We start from the raw sequence: 17,312 nt of genomic DNA, 5'->3' as shown, positions 1-17,312 counted from the left end.
AAGACGTAAGTCTGGTTTTAAACTTCCATTTTGTATTCAGGCTTTTACCTGGATGAGATCTCGGGCAACCAACTCTGTCTCCCCTGCAGGAATGCTGTCGTCCAAGACCTCCCATCGCTCCCCCAGGCGAAACTCCATGACATAATGCTGGATAGGTGCTGTGTGATTGGCAGGCGGAATCCAGGTGAGCAGGACTCCCTGCTGCGTGCGATTGGCTGTGAGGCACCGTGGTGGGGTAAGCAGCACCAATGGTTCAGGGGTACTTGTGGGAAATACTGGAAGAGCATTTTAGAGTTGAAAATGTCTGTTAAAGATTCAGTTATCTTGAGCAAGTAGCAAGTGTCCATTGGCAGGATAAAAGTGAATCAGCTCCCCTTTACACACTGACACTATCACACATTTAAATCTAACTGTGACAATAATGGTGATGCATTATATCAAAGCCACCACATACACCACATTTATAAGCATTTTATTCTGGTAGCATATATGTCAGTCACAACTTAGCATTTTTTGCTAGCACCCTTACAGCATTTTCATCTTTAAGGTATGCTAAATTTAATCCAGCCTTGCTAAACTGCTATTTGAGCGGTTGCACTGCATACATTACAGAGGAATTTTGACTCAGATTATCTTTTAGCATTAATGTAAATTCATACATTTTGTTTTTATTGTATTTTAAGTTAATCTGGGTTAAAAGTAACTTTTGTTGGACCATCTAAGACGTAAATTTTTTGACTTGAATTTATGAAGTGGTTAATCGTGAACAAGAAAGAATTAAACTAGACTGGTAGTTATACAGCACTTTTCTATTCAATTGTCTATTTATCTATACCTACTTTAACCACCCACACTCCAGCAGATGACCAGGGGGTAATACGGTTCAGTATACTGCTCAAGGATACTTTGAATCCTGGAGTGCAGGAGCCGGGGATCAATTCACTTTCAACTGGAAGACCTACTAGGCGACCTACTACCTGGTCCACACCTGCACTAATAACAGTTCACTCTGTTCATTTAACAAAACTTTTAAAGACACAAAACTAGCAAGTTAGCAAACATCTGATTGTGGAACATTTGGCAAATCTAACAGACAGATTTCTTTTTCATAGATCATAATCTTTGAAATTTTGTGTTTATTATCTCTCTTAATTTGAGTGCCTCGTACGCTCATATGATCAGGTGAAAAATAAAGTAAAGGCTTTACATCCAATCAAATGAATGTTATTTAGAATTGTAGCTTACATATGAAAATGTAATCAACATTTGTAAACATTTTGACCTACCAATTTATTCGTTAAAATATTTACACCCATTCTTTCAAACTCGTTCACTAACTTCGGTGGTAAAAACGTGAATAAAGATGTTTCCAAAATATCTATTAGTTCTACTTTTTCCAAAGACGCCACTATAAGCTGATTGTCATTTAGATTTAAAAAGTTTAAAAGTAAACAAAGGTCAGCAAATGAACCACTGAGCTGGTGATTGTTGGTGTAACCTTCAGGTCTATGAGATACTAGAAGTTAGTTCTATGTATTGGTGTAACGACACAAAACTGATCCTGACTGTGTTTCGATTAAAATGTTTCTTTGCACATGATGGTTAAATATGGTACTAAATATATCACACTAGTGTTTTTATTTGAAATGATGGGGAGTTGGCTGTTTTCTGTGTATAGAAGACACAGTAGCATTTTTTTTTAATTCAGTTTCAACTCAGCTTCGGAAGATAAGAGGTAATAATAACTATGTACCTCACTTCATATTCAATTTAACTAACTTGCCAGCAATTCACTTTATTATTCACTGAGACAAAAGTATTCTGGGAAAATTAAACTAATTCTTAAATGAAAAAAAACATTTAAACATTTAAACCAACATTTCATGAATAAAGGTGACATGAAAATGCAAAGATATCACTATTCCTTTAGTCTGTGAAAGATCACACGACCAGCACTCACACAGAGAGTGTTGTTTGGCCTCCCCGGAGCCGATGTGTGAGTTGTTAACTTGTTAGACTTTATTTACAGCACAGATCCTCCTGAAATTACTTCTCTACTACTGTAGTGTGATATTTAATTGGAAGAACATAAGAAGTGCCTTTTTGTGCCTTTTAATGATAAATATTAGAATGCAAATTAAGATCAATATAATTTAAAATAGCCTACTACTTTTCTAACACTTACATGACATGAAAAACATGTCCGGATGATTTTTCTTAGTTCAGTGTTTTTTGCAGCTCTCTCTACTTGCCTGCCAAAGCTGTTTTATTATTGGATCCTTTCCTCCTGGTTAAGCAGTAGTGGGTGTACTCACCTAGTGTGTTCACAGTGACAACCTCGCTGAAGGGGCCTGTGCCAAGCTTGTTTTGGGCCAGGATGCTAAACTGGTATGTTGTCTCTGGCTCTAAGCCGGGCACCACCATCCAGTCGTGGCCTCCAGGCACAGGTATGGAAAGCCAGTCATACGGACCTAAACGCTCCCTCTTCAGCCTGCACAGGAGTCATGATGAGATGCAGGTACACAGACAGGAAAAATATTGAAGAAATAAATCAGGAGGTGAGAGGGAGACTTTTTAAATCTTTCGGACAAAATGGACATTTATTTACAAGTTACAACTATATTCAAGTCTTTTCTCAGCACAAGTTTCATCACACAGTGTAGCGCATTATAATGATTTATCATAATGTAATCTATTTGATCTCAAACCTAAATTCAACATTGCATAGGTTAATTGTATGGATCTGAATTGAATTGAATGAACCACATATTTTATTTCATTGTTCACAACACAGTTTTGACTTGATGGTATTAAGCCCATGCCGAGCTCAGCTTTGCAGTTTGCTGTTTGCCCATGCCACACATTCAGCTGTGCCTCATCAATCAAATCAAGCAGACAACTGTGCGCAAACAAAAACAGCAACAACCTTCAGTCTAAAGCACTGCCATAATAAAACTTTACAATCAGCTCTCAGGTACCAAGAAATGAAGTAACTTTCTTTAACACATTAACTACGACCTCGTTTCCAAAAAAAAGCTGAAACACTGTGAGAAATGAAAATAACATCATAGTATACAAATTTATAAATAATTTATATTTAAGTGAATATATTTTTAAATAAATGCTATGTGGTTAAAATACAACAGAAGCAACATATTAAAATCTTGAAATGTGTCTACATGTTGAAAAATATATGCTTATTTTGTACCTGATGACAGCAACACATTTAAAACAGTTAAACTAGGCCCACGTTTAGCACTGTGTAGCATCATTTCTTCTTTTACCAATGGTAAACATTTAAGAACATAGGAGCATAATTGTTATGATTTTAAAGTCTCATTCTTGCTTGTTGTAGGATCTCAGCTGCTCAGTACTGTAATTTAAGGTCTCCTTTTTTGGGTGAAAATAAATGCTGCTCCAAAACCTGTACATATCATTCAGTGTTAATGGTTTATCCACAGAGGAAAATTCACCCATGGTAACTAATACATAGCACTGCAATTGCAAATTATAAACTGTATGACAGTGACATCATGGTCTCTATTTTAGCCTTGCAGGATGAGGTCTGCATAATTTCCATAACTCCCCTGCGGTCATGCAGACCACAAAACTGTTTTGCAGTTTCTGTCAGTCCACCTTACAGTGCTGTCAAGAAGTATTTGCCCACTTCTTGATTTTGTAGTTTTTATCAATGGGATAACAACAATCATCATCTCAAATGACAAATGTTTGGAGGTGCTTGCTGAAGCTGACGGAAATGACATAAGGGAATGTATAAAGAAGAGGAAAAACCTGAGAGACCTATGGGGCCTTACACATTTGAGATCATTGAGCAAATTTTAATATTAGACAAGAATAACTCGAGTAAATACAAAATGCGAATTTAAAATGATTATTGAGGAGAAATGCTATCCAAACCTACCAGGCCCTAAATTTAAAGTAATTGCCCCCTAAGCCTAATAACTGCTTGTGTCTTCCTTCATAGCAAGAACTCAATCTGGTCGCGGCATATGGCCGCCCCTTCCTGAGCATGGTTCTGCTGGAGGTTTCTTCCTGTTAAAAGGGAGTTTTTCCTTCTTACTGTCGACAAAGCGCTTGTTCATAGTGAGTCATCAGTTGGTTGGGGTTTTCTCTGTATTGTTGTAGGGCCTTTACCTTACAATACAAAGTGCCTCAAGGCAACTGTTGTTGTGATTTGGCGATATCTAAATAAAACTGAACTGAATTGAATTGCAACTAAACATTTGCAGTATGTCAAGGCTCACACTCAGATGTGAGACACTGAAGCAAAAGTTTAGCAGATTTACAGCAAGCATGGAGCAGGGTATTGTAAATGGTCTGTATTTGTATAGCGCTTTATTGTCAGAGTGGAATGGGCAGTCTGGCAGGGAGATAGTCCACTTAATTCTCTCTCTCTAATTTTACAGATGACTCACTTCCAGGTTCTCTCTCTGAAGGTTTCTCAAGACTGAAAGAGTGCACAGAGGAAAGCTGGGTTTGTTCTAAGGCTTAGAACAAACCCAGCTTTCCTCTGTGCACTTAGAATCTAAGCCATTCCAGTCAAACACAGTGAACACACAGAAGCCAGACAATGCTACTTCAGTAACTCCAACAATCTAGCAACCCATCTGAGCCTTAAGTATCAGATGGGTTAACGTTCCACACAGGTGGGTTGATTGGCAACAACTTCCAGGTGTGAAAAACCAGGAGGGTGAGAAAACCCAGAGGAATCCCGCCTCTGAAACAAACAGAGTAAACCCACGCACACACTGAAAGGAGACAGGGAGAGCAAAAAAAAAAAACCCACAAAGGAGAAGAAACGGACAGAAATGGCACACAGGAGCACCAGGAGACCGTGCCAATACCATCTGTCATGGTTCTAGGTCATTTGACCCAGCTTTTGGGGTTATGGTTTCTTTGTGTTGTAATTTTTTAGTTTTCTATTATTTAGTGTTGAGTTTATCTTTGTATTTGCTGCTATGTTTAGTTATAATTGTTTCCATGTTGTCTGGTCGAGGTGTCTCGTCTCCTCTTCCTGTTTACATGTTTTCCTCCACGTGTTTTGTTCCATGTCTCCCATGCCCGTCATGTCTCGCTCCCTCTGTCAAGTGTCCCCTCTCGATCCCTCTCTCAGGCTCCTGTTGTCACAGTCTATATCTCACTATGTTTCCTGTTTTATTTTGACAGTCTTGCGTTCCATGTTCAGCGTGTGTAGTTTTGCGTCCCCTGTGGCATTATGTTCATTTGTGTCAGCTGTGTTTCCACTTCCCTCGTTACCGTTCTGTGTATTTATGTTCTCTGTCTCCCTTTGTTCATTGTGAAGTCATCGGTTTACCTCCTGACGTCTCCGTGGTTCATTGTTTTCAGCATTTTCAGGTTTCATGTTTTAGTTACTCCCACTCTAGGTTTTGTTAGTTCTCGTTCTGTTTATTTTCTCGTTTGTTTTCATGTGTTTCATCTGCCTCAATAATGGCTCCACACCACAACACGCCGGCTACTCGGCCGTAACACCGCCTGCTTAATAGGAGCCTCTTAGTGACATACTGGGTTTTTGGAATACTTTTGATGGAACCCCTTGACCAGTGAGGGATCCAAAATGGCAGACCATGGAACCCTGTGTCTTTTGTCTTGCACATAACCCCAATCAATAACTCCCAATCACCCAGGTAGGTGGGGAGGGGAAGGGGGGGGGGATTGGAAAAAGGGCACAGAGGACTGAAACAGACAGGTTTCAGCTAATGAGTTTTGGGTCTTAGGCAGTTTCAAAGAGACAGTGACAGGGTTGATTATGATCTCCTTTTTGTAGTGTAGTTGAAAGACAGTTTTTTAGATTCATCATAATTTCATACTTTTGAAGACAACCTGACTTTTTGACCTGGAAGGTACGCAGGTGCCAAAAGATGACGGCTACCCAGTCACTTGGTCTCTATGTTCTAAGCAAGACTGCTTGGGTTGCTCTCTTTAACTAAAGACAGCGACAAAGGTGATGCTAAACAGATGGAACAGAGCTCACCTTCCTGAGATGGGACCAGTGATAGCTGGTGACTGAGGGACACCTTGAAGAGAGACCTGTAAACATGGAGGTCATGTAGTTGTGAGCATACTCTAGCCAGGGAAGTTGCAAGCTACAAGTGCACTACTCACAGAGGGTCCACTTCCAGTTCCTGGTTAATCTTTTCAGTCTGTCTGAGATTGGAAACCAGAAGAGAAACTAACCTAGACACCAATTGCATTAATTCCAGCCCTCCAGACTCTAGAGGTGAACTGTGAGCCAAGATCAGAGACAATATCCTAAGGAATTCAGTGGTGACAGAACACACATGGTCAGTAAGTAATTGAGCAGTCACTAATGAAACAAAATAGGCAGCCTTGGAACACTGATTGACTATGGTCAGTGGCACTATGGTGTTACCTGACGAAGGAGACAGACCGGCTACAAAACCCAAGGCTCAAAAAAGACTCAATCTCCAGGGCAAGGAGTCCAACGATGCACGAATGGGCTCATACTTGGAAACTTGGAACTCTAGCAAAGAATACATGCCACGTAGCGTGACGGGAGTCAGTCATATGGCCGCTTAGAAGACAAATCCACATCCAGGGGGATAGAATTAGGCACAGATGATGCCAATGAATGATAGATTCAGGGGCGATCGTGGCTCAAGAGTTGGCACTTCGTCTTGTGATCGGAAGGTTGCCGGCTTGAGTCCCGGCTCAGACAGTCTCAGTCATTGTGTCCTTGGGCAAGACACTTCACCTACTGGTGATGGCCAGAGGGGCCGATGGCATGATATGGCAGCCTCGCTTCTGTCAATCTGCCCCAAGGCAGCTGTGGCTACAACTGTGGTTTGCCTCCACCAGTGTGTGAATGAATAGTGGAATTGTAAAGCGCTTTGAGGGTCTCGAAAAGCGCTATATAAATGCAATCCATTATTATTATTAGATGTATTTTTCCATTACTTCGTTTGGCTCGTCCATAGAGACGGTTTGTGGGGAGAGGTGATCCAGGAAGGACATCAATGGAACAATCATTTTTTTCCCTTAATAAATGAAATCATTATTAAAAAAAATACTGGTGGCAGCCAATGGTACTCCTCCTAGCCTCCTAGTAGGTGCACATATGGTATCAATTTTAAAGATCCTACTTTGTTCTTAAGTTATTGCATTCATAAGATTTTCAGAAAACTTGACCTCTGAAACCTAACCTTGAGGTCAAAGTCACTGAGATTTGAACTCATCCAAGATTTCTGGTATCAATTTCTAGTCCTAAGTCACTTCCTTCTCAATGGTCACGGTTTCCTATGAGATTTTCTGTAGATTCACTTAAACTGAAGCTCCTACATCACTTCGTTTTCGAGTTATGACATTCACAAACTTGGGTGTCCACGTCACCCGCCCCATCAGCCTTTTACAGAAAAACTGCATTTTGTATTTACTCAGGCTTTCTTTGCCTAATATTAAAATTAGTTTGATGATCTTAAACACATAGGTATGTCAAGGGGAAGGGCGGAAATATCACAGCACTGTAAGTGAACCCACAAAAAAAATGTTTCATTTCCAGATCTTATTTGAACAACTTCCACCTTTGTCTGGCAGGGTTTAGACTTGCATGAATGCAGCAAAACAGTGTCCACTTAGGGTTTTCAGAATCATCTCTGTGCTGATGTTTGGACCTATACTAGTACCCTAAAGTGCTTTAAACAATCAGTAAGTGTATCAGCTGTAGTGGAAAGGTTTAAAGACCCTTTTAAATGACAGCAGAAGTATAGAGGGATCTGATGCTTGTTGTCAGTATGAAGATTAATTAATATTAATTGAAGCAGCTGCCTCCTTGTTTTTATATCTGTGCTGCTCTCTGGTCTCATCACTGTGTTACTAAAGTATGATGGGTTGCGGAGAGCATGTGGGGCTTAATTTAGTCGAGCCTGATCCTGTGGATGTGAACATGGCATCGTAAATATCAAATGAACTTCACACCAGCAATACTGCTGATGTTTAAGCTAATGATCCCTAATAATCTTTACTTGCATATTGTGTGATTTGTGGCAAGTACAAGTAGTACTCTCGTGTTTAATGTTGTAAACACTGTGCTATAAAGAAATCCACAAATATGAGGAATCCCTTCAAATTAGAGCTGGTTGTATGGAATATGGAATAAAGCACTACATTTTCCTTGACTGTCTTATTTATTTTTCAGTGAATATGCTCCCAAACTCGTGTGTAATGACTGGAAAATTGCTTAAGAGGGATTATTCTAAATTGCACTATCTCACCTAATTAGAGACTTCATGTGGTATTGACTTTGTCTATAAAAAGCACAGCTGAATGTTACAGTTTTTTTCTTTTACAGTGATTTAACGTGTGCCAGCAGAAGAGACTCAAAAGCTGAACACATAATACAGTCTTGCTAAACTGCCAGATAAAGATACTATACCATCCTCCAGACAATAATATCAAAAACATGGTGCATTACTGTAAAAAGACCATGAGACCTTTCCTGAATTTTGCCTAAATCACTCACTGAATTTTTGTATATCTTGAGTAGTTTTTGTGAAACGGGTGAAGAGCTGATAGGTGACTTATAGCCTTCATTTTAGGGAATGACCAGTCTCATAGGTGCATTTCTCTAATGAAACTAATTAACCTGTTTAACAAACTATTCTTTCAATTCAGACATTAAAATGAAATCATAATTTTCAGGTAATAGTTTGATATAGAACCGTTTAAACTAGAACCATAGAACTGGAGAGGGCACCACTGCTACTCTGATAGGCAAGGCTAGTTTTTGGCAGCAGCACTATATCTGATGCTCGCTTTATGTCTTTCACTATTTAAGTGGTGAAATTTAAGACATTCGTGTCTTACGTGCATCTCTAGTTTGACAATAACTGTACTTCATAAAGTAGAGATGCATCTTGAGCAACTACCAGAGTGAATTATTTCGTCTGTATAAATTTTTTGTCATTATGTTTTCAATACATTTTGTTCAGCTGAGCTATTAATACTCTATAGCAGCGGTCCCCAACCCCCGGGCCTCGGACTGGTACCAGTCCGTGAGTCGTTTGGTACCGGGCCGCGAGAGTTGAGGCTCAGGTGTTAAATGTCTGGTTTTCAGGGTTTTTATCGGTTTTCAGCGTTATTTTGTTATCGTTTTTTATCGTTAACTCGGTTTTCCTGGGTCTTTTCACGTGTGTTATGAATAAATCTTCTTTTTTTCGGTACCGGTACTAGTTTTATTTTGTTGTATTTATCCGCGACACCTTAAAGGCCGGTCCGTGAAACTATTGTCGGGCATAAACCGGTCCGTGGCGCAAAAAAGGTTGGGGACCGCTGCTCTATAGTACTGGATTTAAAAAAAAATCTACTTCAGTCTACCGGAGTTTCTTTGACATCTAATAACTACACAGTGTTCACATCGATCATCCAAAATGCAAATGGTTCCCTTGCAGACCTGGGTTAAAATAGTACCACATGTTCCCTAAAGAAGTTTAAACACCATAGACTTTAACATGTAGACTTTAACAACCCAGGATTAGCAGCACATCATCAACTCACTTTGTACTGCATTATACATTTTGGACATCTCAGATGTAAGAAAATATAAGAATATAAGAAAAGAAATTATTGTGATTCAAAATGTAACAGTACCTGCCATGGCTAAAATCTTGTGAGACTGAACACATATTTTTAACCCAGGCCTTTTCCCTAGTCAAGCAGTGGCAAAGCAGCAGCAGCAGCAGCAGCAGCAGCAGAACAGAGAAGTCTGGGTTGAGTTCAGTTTAGTTGCTGTATTTTTTGTTATTGTTTTTATTGCGTTCCTCAAGAAAACTCCAAGAGCAGAGATGAAAACTCTACGTTTTCACAACTGTTCTGAACACAACCCTGGAAAAGACATTTTCAGAAATAACAGAGGACACATTGGAAGAAGAAAAAGCAGGAAGCAAAGCATGCTAGGATGACTCACACATGGCCATACCAGACTGAGAATGTCTGCTGGAAACCTCCATTATATCCTGCTTCCCAAGACACATTGGCCAAAGTGGAGAACGCAGCCACATGGACATTGGTGGGGGCGTGGGGGCTTGTGCCTGCAGAGAGGGGAAGCAATTTTTAAAAGGGCACATTAGTCACCGAGTTGCCCTGCTGTGGTACCCTACATTTATTTTACCTGTCAAACAAACTTATTGTGAGCTGAGTTGGGTCCAGTAATGTAAAATTTTACCTGCATAGTAAATACTACCAGTAAAATGGCTCAATGTATTGTTTACTTGTTATACTTGAGCCAAAAAAACCAGGAAAATAATTTGGAGCCAGTGGGATACAGCCATTGTATTCTGCTGATTTGACTGGCTTACATCCATAAATGAGGCACAGTGGTCAGCAAGAACAAAGGCCAAGACAAATAGGCCAAGGCAAACAAGACCAATGACTGCTCTTGGAATTTGACAAGTTATAACTAATCACTGAGCAAAACAGTTCAGAAGTGTGTGATTTTGTTGCTCTGTATTGCATCGTTTAAAGAAAAAGTTCCCCTGCGTCTTTTGTAAAGACGTGTGAGAATTGCAACTATAAGCTCCGAATTGAAAAACAGCAATGAAATGAGTTGAGGTTAGCATTCACACAGCAGTTTCTTCAGAAAATGCATTTTCTAGTTATTAATTATAGATTTCAACCAACAGTTCAAGAATCTCTAACACATAACAAAATGTTACTTTCTAAGCTAGTTAGCTACAGTTAGCTAGTAACTTAGCATTTAGTATTCTAATAATCAGTTAGATCAACCCTCCCTCCCCACTACCATCAATTTAAATGTAGTCAGTTCTGGCTCTAAATAACCATTTTTAGTCTTTTCCTTCAGAGTTGCTACAATATTGCCAACTAATCTTAATCTGCAACATAAAATTAAAAGTTTGGCAGTAAGAAATTAGAAGCTGCTGGGGAAAGAGGCCTTGGTCTACAGCTAACACTATAGTTGCTAAAGAAAGAGAATTTGATATTTGTACGTGTGCGTCTACATATCTATATGTGTTTGTGCATTTATGTATTCAGGTACCTATGACTTGGACGTGCGTGCTGGCAGTGATGCTCGTGGCAACATTGGTGGCGACACACTCCCACTCCCCATGGTCCTCCTTTGTGAGTGACTTCAACTGTAAGCTGCCTCGGGGCAGAACATTGTGCTTGCTTTTACTGGGCTTCCCTACCTGCAATCCACCCGGAGCATGGAAAGATAGAGCCAGCCAATGCAAAAGATAAAGAAAACAGTGCATTGGCATGTGTCATACAAAATGTACACTTAAAAAAAAACAACCCAAAAACAACCAGTAGTTTAACAGCTACTAAAAAGCCCAACCTACCATCTGACATCTGCAACAATACAAAATGATAAAATGTGTGTTCAGTAAATGTGAGACAGAAACAATAGCTAATCATACAGTAGTCAGTAAGCAGGATTAAACACACCCCATGATTAAGAAAAGAATTGAGAGAATCTAATATGTTCCCTGATTGCATTTTTTATAGACATCATTAAAATGTGATTAAAAATGCTACAATGACATACAGTACAGTGAAATTAAAATCGGAGCATCCACTACAGACAGTGATTTTAGAAATGAAGGTTCCTCAGTGGAAAACAGTGAATGTGACATAACACAACAAGAAGCACCGACTAATGAGCTGCCTTACACATGAGATTCAGTGGACAGGCTGTGCACATGTAGGGAGGATGTATGATGTGCAAGGGGTTTTACCTTCCTCCATGTGATGTTGGGAAAAGGGTCTCCCTCTGCTTCACAGGGGATGACCAGTTCTCTTCCAGCCTCCTGCCTGTACACCCCTCCAGGAACCACTGAGAATTTGGGAGGGTCCTGCCCAGAAAGAAATTGAGAAGAGCTGTCTTCACTGAAGAGTACACATGAGTGAAGTTGCATTTAATCCTGGAGACAGATGGATGCTTGTGCCCTTCGTATTCAGGGTGAGATTTATTGAACTGGGCAAATTAACATCATGTTGCAGTTGTCAAAAAAGTGGAAAGCTTGGAAAGGTTTATGTATATTATTCATTTAATCTGAAGTGTTCTAAATAGTTCCTGTATTTCAAATAAATAAAAAATGTTGCAATATACAGTAAACTGTCTGCAAATGAGAAAACAAATCCACACCTTTCAGACTTCAGTAAGTCCTATCAGTAAACCTTTAAATGCCAGAAGAGGGAAGTGCTGAGTATTCACATATGTGGCCTAAATATATGTACCTTTAGCACCAGGGGAGCAGGAGGCGACCATCCCATGGAACCCAGGGCATTGTAAGGCATGCAGGTATAGGTGCCAAGAGAGTCCTCCGTCACCTCTGCCACACGGATGCTCCCATCTTCCATTTGACTCCAACCAGGGTACTAAGGATGGAGAAATTGTGCTCAGCGGATAAGAAGGAGTAGACAGATTACCAGTGTGATGGTTGTCAGTAAATATGATTTAAAAAATCCTGAATCTCTTCTCTTGAGTAAGAAACAGAGAAGTGCACTTAAAGTAAAACAATCAATGTGAAAAATGTAATCACAACAGCAGGAATGAAGCATTCATTTCCAGACTAAAGTTAGGAAAAGTGGAAGAAAGGGACAAAAGCAGCAAAGTGCCGGCTCACCTTATCTATCCGCAGAGGGAGGCCATCTTTTTTCCACTTAACCAGAGTTACAGGGGGGTTGGCATCTACAGGACAGCGAATGAAGCCAGGCAGACCAATGGCTGCGTAGATGACTGATGGCATGTTTACCACACGGGCAGGATCTGGTAAAAAAAAAAACACAAAGAGAGAATAACCCACATGCTAAACCATCACTTTGTGGCAGCGCAATGCCTGTTAGTTGTTCTAGTAGATGTGCAGAGAAACAGAGAGGGCACTGTTCACAGAATGTGGGCTCATCATCAAAATAATTGAAATAATGACAAAATAAAATTAATAAATGAATCCAGTTATGTATATGAAGAACATCTGGTCTGGTGAATCCTGGTTATTGTCAGACACCTCTGCACCTTCATTATATTCAGAATCTAAAACTTTTCTTTTCCTAAAAAGTATTGTTTGGAAAATGAATGTCAGTACGATCTGCTATTTTCTGCCGTTTGATGTTTTCAGCTCCCCTGAGGCACATCTACTACACAATATTAATACTAATAACATGCTTTTACTTGTCTTTTTTCCAATCTGTCAAAGCTTACATGTAGGGACGGCATCACTGTTGACTTGACATGACTTTAGATTCAGATGGATGCATTGGTTTCTAGTGATTAAATTACACAAAATCGCATCTTCCATGGAAATTGATTAGGCTGGACAAAATGTCAGACTGTACATGGAAATTACAAGTTTACTATTCTGTCTGTTTGCTAATTCATCCATCACAAGTAGTTGATGACTTTGCTCTTCATAACACTGTCTGATGTGTAAAGGTACATTTTAGGAATTTGGGGAAATATGCTATGTTAGGTCCACGTCTTCCAAAGGTGAGAAAAATCATACTACCATCGCATCTGCCTCTGCTTAGTTAGTATTTAGAAGCTACAGCTACAGCATATGGTTGAGATGTAGCACCAAAGGACAGCTCCTCCACTGTGTTTTATAGCTGTGACGCTCAATGTACCAACTGATGATAATTTGAACCAAAAATTTATAAACATAAAACCTGTTGCCACTGATTTTCGGTGCAGTTCTTATGTAATTTGACATACCTCAGCCTTTCCCTTTCTTAAGAATGGCTTCTTGACAGCAACCCTTCTCCTGAGACCGTTTCTGATGAGGTATCAGTAGCTGGATCAACGAAAGGGTCAGATGTAGCTCTGGGGGCATGTGTCAGGTCCTTGGTGGATTTTTAAATATTCTTAAGGACACTTTCAGACACTGTCCCTATGCTGTAGATTGACTGTTACTATCTTTGTGCTTCACTTGAGCAGTTTTCTTAAGGTTTTTAAGGACATGCCACACAGCATCTTTTTGGTGGAATAATACTATTTTATGATTGCCTTAACTTTGGCATTTCATGTAGATTTAGCTAAAAATATAGGAAGAAATTATGCATGTTTACATAAAAAAGTGCCAAAAAATTCGATTAAAAGTTAGATCTTTGATAGGTTGTTATGTGTAGACAAAAAACTAATATATTTATTGAACTAGTTGCGTTCTTTATCCTTAAATTATTCATAGGTCAGTGTTAAATGGCTTAACAAGCAAATAGACATTTCTCTGACAATGATCAGATACAAGGACTGGGCTGAAAATGAGTGAAAAAAGTACCTGACTTCTCAGAGGTCAGGTACTTTGATACTAACCTAGATTTAAACAGTTAGTTTGAAGCCCCTATTGGGCTGAATGAGGAATGGAGCTTCAATATTCTTTCAGTGGTCACGGAAACATAAAAAAGTATTGAATTATAAGGCAACTTTGATAAATTCTAAAACAGTTTGGCAACCAAAGCAAGGTTTTACAAGCTTTTGTCACTTTACGCTAGATGTTTGCTACACACACACACACACACACACACACACACAGTTTCAAAACATTACACCTTCATTAACGACTCAATTCAACATGATCGTCACTGCTCGTCTCGTCAGAGAACTGAACAAATTACATGCTAATTGTGATACAGGTGCCACCACATACCTGAAACAATCTTGAACCTCTGTGCTCAAGCAATAACATAACAGCATGACATGTTAATATGTTCATTTTTCTTATAATGTATCCAGTAACTTTAAATAGTCTCAAACCTTACCTAAATATTACTAAGTCAGATGAAAGTTGTTGTGATTTTCAAATGTATTTGTAGTCACAGTTAGTTACAGGCAAAATCAAAAATTCCTGTGACATCATGTGACACATAAACTACCTCATTCAATCATTCAGAGCAGCTCGGATTAGTTCAAGGTTAATTGATCGTCTCTACTTTAGCAGACATCCTTCCAGATGTCCCCTCTCAATTTTAACTCTCAAATAATAGGGATTTGCTATGATGAACAAGCTCAGCCCCTTGGTTTCTTTGGGACAGAAAGGATGACTGATGGAGGGAAAGGGAAGCAAAACTTATTCAATCTGGAATTGTAAAGGGGTGAGAATAGTGTAATGTCTGAATGAGGTCAGGGAGGAAAGCTTCACAGTAAGCACTGGGTGATAAGGAGGAGAGATGGTGTGAGTGGGAGGAGTGCTATCTGCAGAGCGATGGAGAGAAGGGCGAGTGAGGCTGAGCGTGGGAAAGAACACAGGTGAGAGAGGGAGAAAAAGAGACGTGTCACCAAAACAACTTTGTACTACAGTAGTTGTCCTCTAAAGTCCAAACCTCTGGCCGACCGTCATTCTGCCACAAAGAGCCCAGAGCAGCACTGCCACTGGCACCACAGTCAAGTTTCTAAATATAGCTCTGAGACAGCCTATCGCTCACGACACGCTGGTTCCCACTATAAGATGCTTTGGGGGAAGTTATTCCCTGGCAAACGCTTCGGGGAGAAAGACACAGACAGCTGAGGAGAGAGATTTAAACCAAATAAGACATGAAAAAGAATAATGACATAAATAGGGAGAGTGGTTGAGGATTGATAGAGAGAGATAAAAAAGGATGAGGTGAGAATAAGAGGAAAGAAAGAAAAGAGAGAGCCCTCTGCAGTCAAACAGAAAAGTGGTCCTACAGCAATGATGTAATCCCCTCTCCTCTCACTGCTCCCTCCCTCTTGTGACTGCTGTTGCCTACCTCTGTTCTCTCTCTCTCTCTCTCTCTCTCTCTCTCTCACTCACTCACTCACTCACTCTCTCACACACACACACACACACACACACACACAGACACACACCACAATCTAACAAAGCGGGAGAGTGAGGGAATTCAAATTGTCTGTTGCCTTGACTACTGCTGATGGCCGGTCACCAGCAGACAAGGCCGAGCTCTCAGTGCTCGTCCTGAGACATGCAAATAAAAGCCAGATGCTTTTATTTAGTGGCTCAAGCTGGGAGTGACTGATGGACTGATAGAGTGTTTTATGATGGGACAGAGAAATGAGGAGGCAGTAATAATCATGAAGATGGGGAAGGGAGAGACAGAGACGTGCTGGTGTGCATATGAATAAATATTCATAAATGGGTACAAATCAGAAGAAGTAGTGAGGGAAGAGAAGGGGAGAAAAGGGAGGATGTGGGCAGAAAGCAACCAGAAGCAAAATAAAACAGAAAAGTATATTTGAGAGGCAAAACCGGTGTTTGCATGGGATTATATGTTTGGATGAGAAGTGGAACAGAGTTAGGCGGGAGACTAGTCGAGTGTCCAAAGTGATTCCACGGTGCAGAGCATTTCAGTTGATTTCTGGACACACAGTTTCACAGCTGTGTCAGGTTTGACTCAAGCTCAGATGGACAGAAACTGGTGTCCCCTCTTAACAACGCAGAGTGATGAGGAGTTACAATGAGTTGTAGGTTCTAGGGCTCATGTTAGTATTCGGCTTTGTCTTACCCACATCCAATATGTGCACTTTACAAGACTGGAAGATTTTTTCCAAAGCTTTTCCATGTGAATGCAGCAAATGAGGAAAATCTATTAAAAATTAAATCAAAGGTAATCACCTATCCTACATTTTTCTCAAACCTACATAAGTTACAATCAATCATGTGAATGTTACAGGTGTTGAATAAAAAAAAGAAGTTGTCAGGAAGTTTAATCTATTGAAGTTTTCTCACACTGCCTCTAATGCTCTATTACTCGACCTGTCTTACTCGACCTAAGTCTTTTTAGCATTTATTAATTTCTGGTGGTTTGATAGCAACTTTTATCAACTGACCAACCTGGAATGGGTATGGACTCATACCCATTGTTTGACAATTCGGGGTCAGTGACGCTGAACAACGATAAAGTGAATCTTTCTTCATGGAGAATATTCAGGGCTGATGAAGCCAAACCAAAAACTGCAGTTCTTCTATTGAACCCCATGCTTCCAAGAAAAAATGATCGACTTAATAGCATTAAAACACAGGTTTGGCCTCTATAAATAATTTACTCCTTCCTTACATCTCTACAGGTGGCAATTTTTTCTAAATATTTATCCGTCCATCTAGATACTGTAGTTAGGAGTGTGGCCCCTGTGTTGGTGACCCCACAAAGGCCATTGGTCCCTCCACTTATTATAGTCAGTGCACTGGACCTCTGCACTGTCTTAGTGTTGTGCCTTTTTGGAGGGTTTTATGCTTTATTTGACTCTTTCCCCCACAGAACCACAGTTGTATATATTTACCAATTTAATACCGAATGTCATCAATGCCATGATATAAAACATCCAA

General features: G+C 39.9%; 1 protein-coding gene across 4 annotated transcripts in view; it reads right to left on the bottom strand.

Annotated features, from left to right (window-relative positions):
* Positions 1-17,312, bottom strand: part of igsf9bb (immunoglobulin superfamily, member 9Bb) — a 144,551-nt gene that overhangs the window by 42,781 nt on the left and 84,458 nt on the right. For 3 of the 4 annotated variants that reach the window (XM_086307890.1, XM_086307886.1, XM_086307889.1), the window contains exons 8-14: positions 12,642-12,784; positions 12,253-12,393; positions 11,751-11,867; positions 11,051-11,201; positions 9,962-10,085; positions 2,316-2,491; positions 49-275 (exon numbers count right to left, since the gene is read on the bottom strand). In XM_086307890.1, the coding sequence (XP_086164016.1) occupies positions 49-275; positions 2,316-2,491; positions 9,962-10,085; positions 11,051-11,201; positions 11,751-11,867; positions 12,253-12,393; positions 12,642-12,784 (1,079 nt within the window). The remainder of the gene's footprint in view (positions 1-48; positions 276-2,315; positions 2,492-9,961; positions 10,086-11,050; positions 11,202-11,750; positions 11,868-12,252; positions 12,394-12,641; positions 12,785-17,312) is intronic. The other variant, XM_086307887.1, reaches the window with a different exon arrangement.

This window comes from Aulonocara sp. 'chitande type north' Nkhata Bay, linkage group LG10, assembly GCF_057382095.1.
Source record: "Aulonocara sp. 'chitande type north' Nkhata Bay isolate Kocher_YH1m ecotype deep benthic linkage group LG10, A_spYH_male_GT1.1, whole genome shotgun sequence".
In the NCBI taxonomy this organism is placed as follows: Eukaryota; Metazoa; Chordata; class Actinopteri; order Cichliformes; family Cichlidae; genus Aulonocara; species Aulonocara sp. 'chitande type north' Nkhata Bay.
The sequence above is the reverse complement of the archived record's forward strand: the minus strand, read 5'-3'. Positions and strand labels throughout refer to the sequence as shown.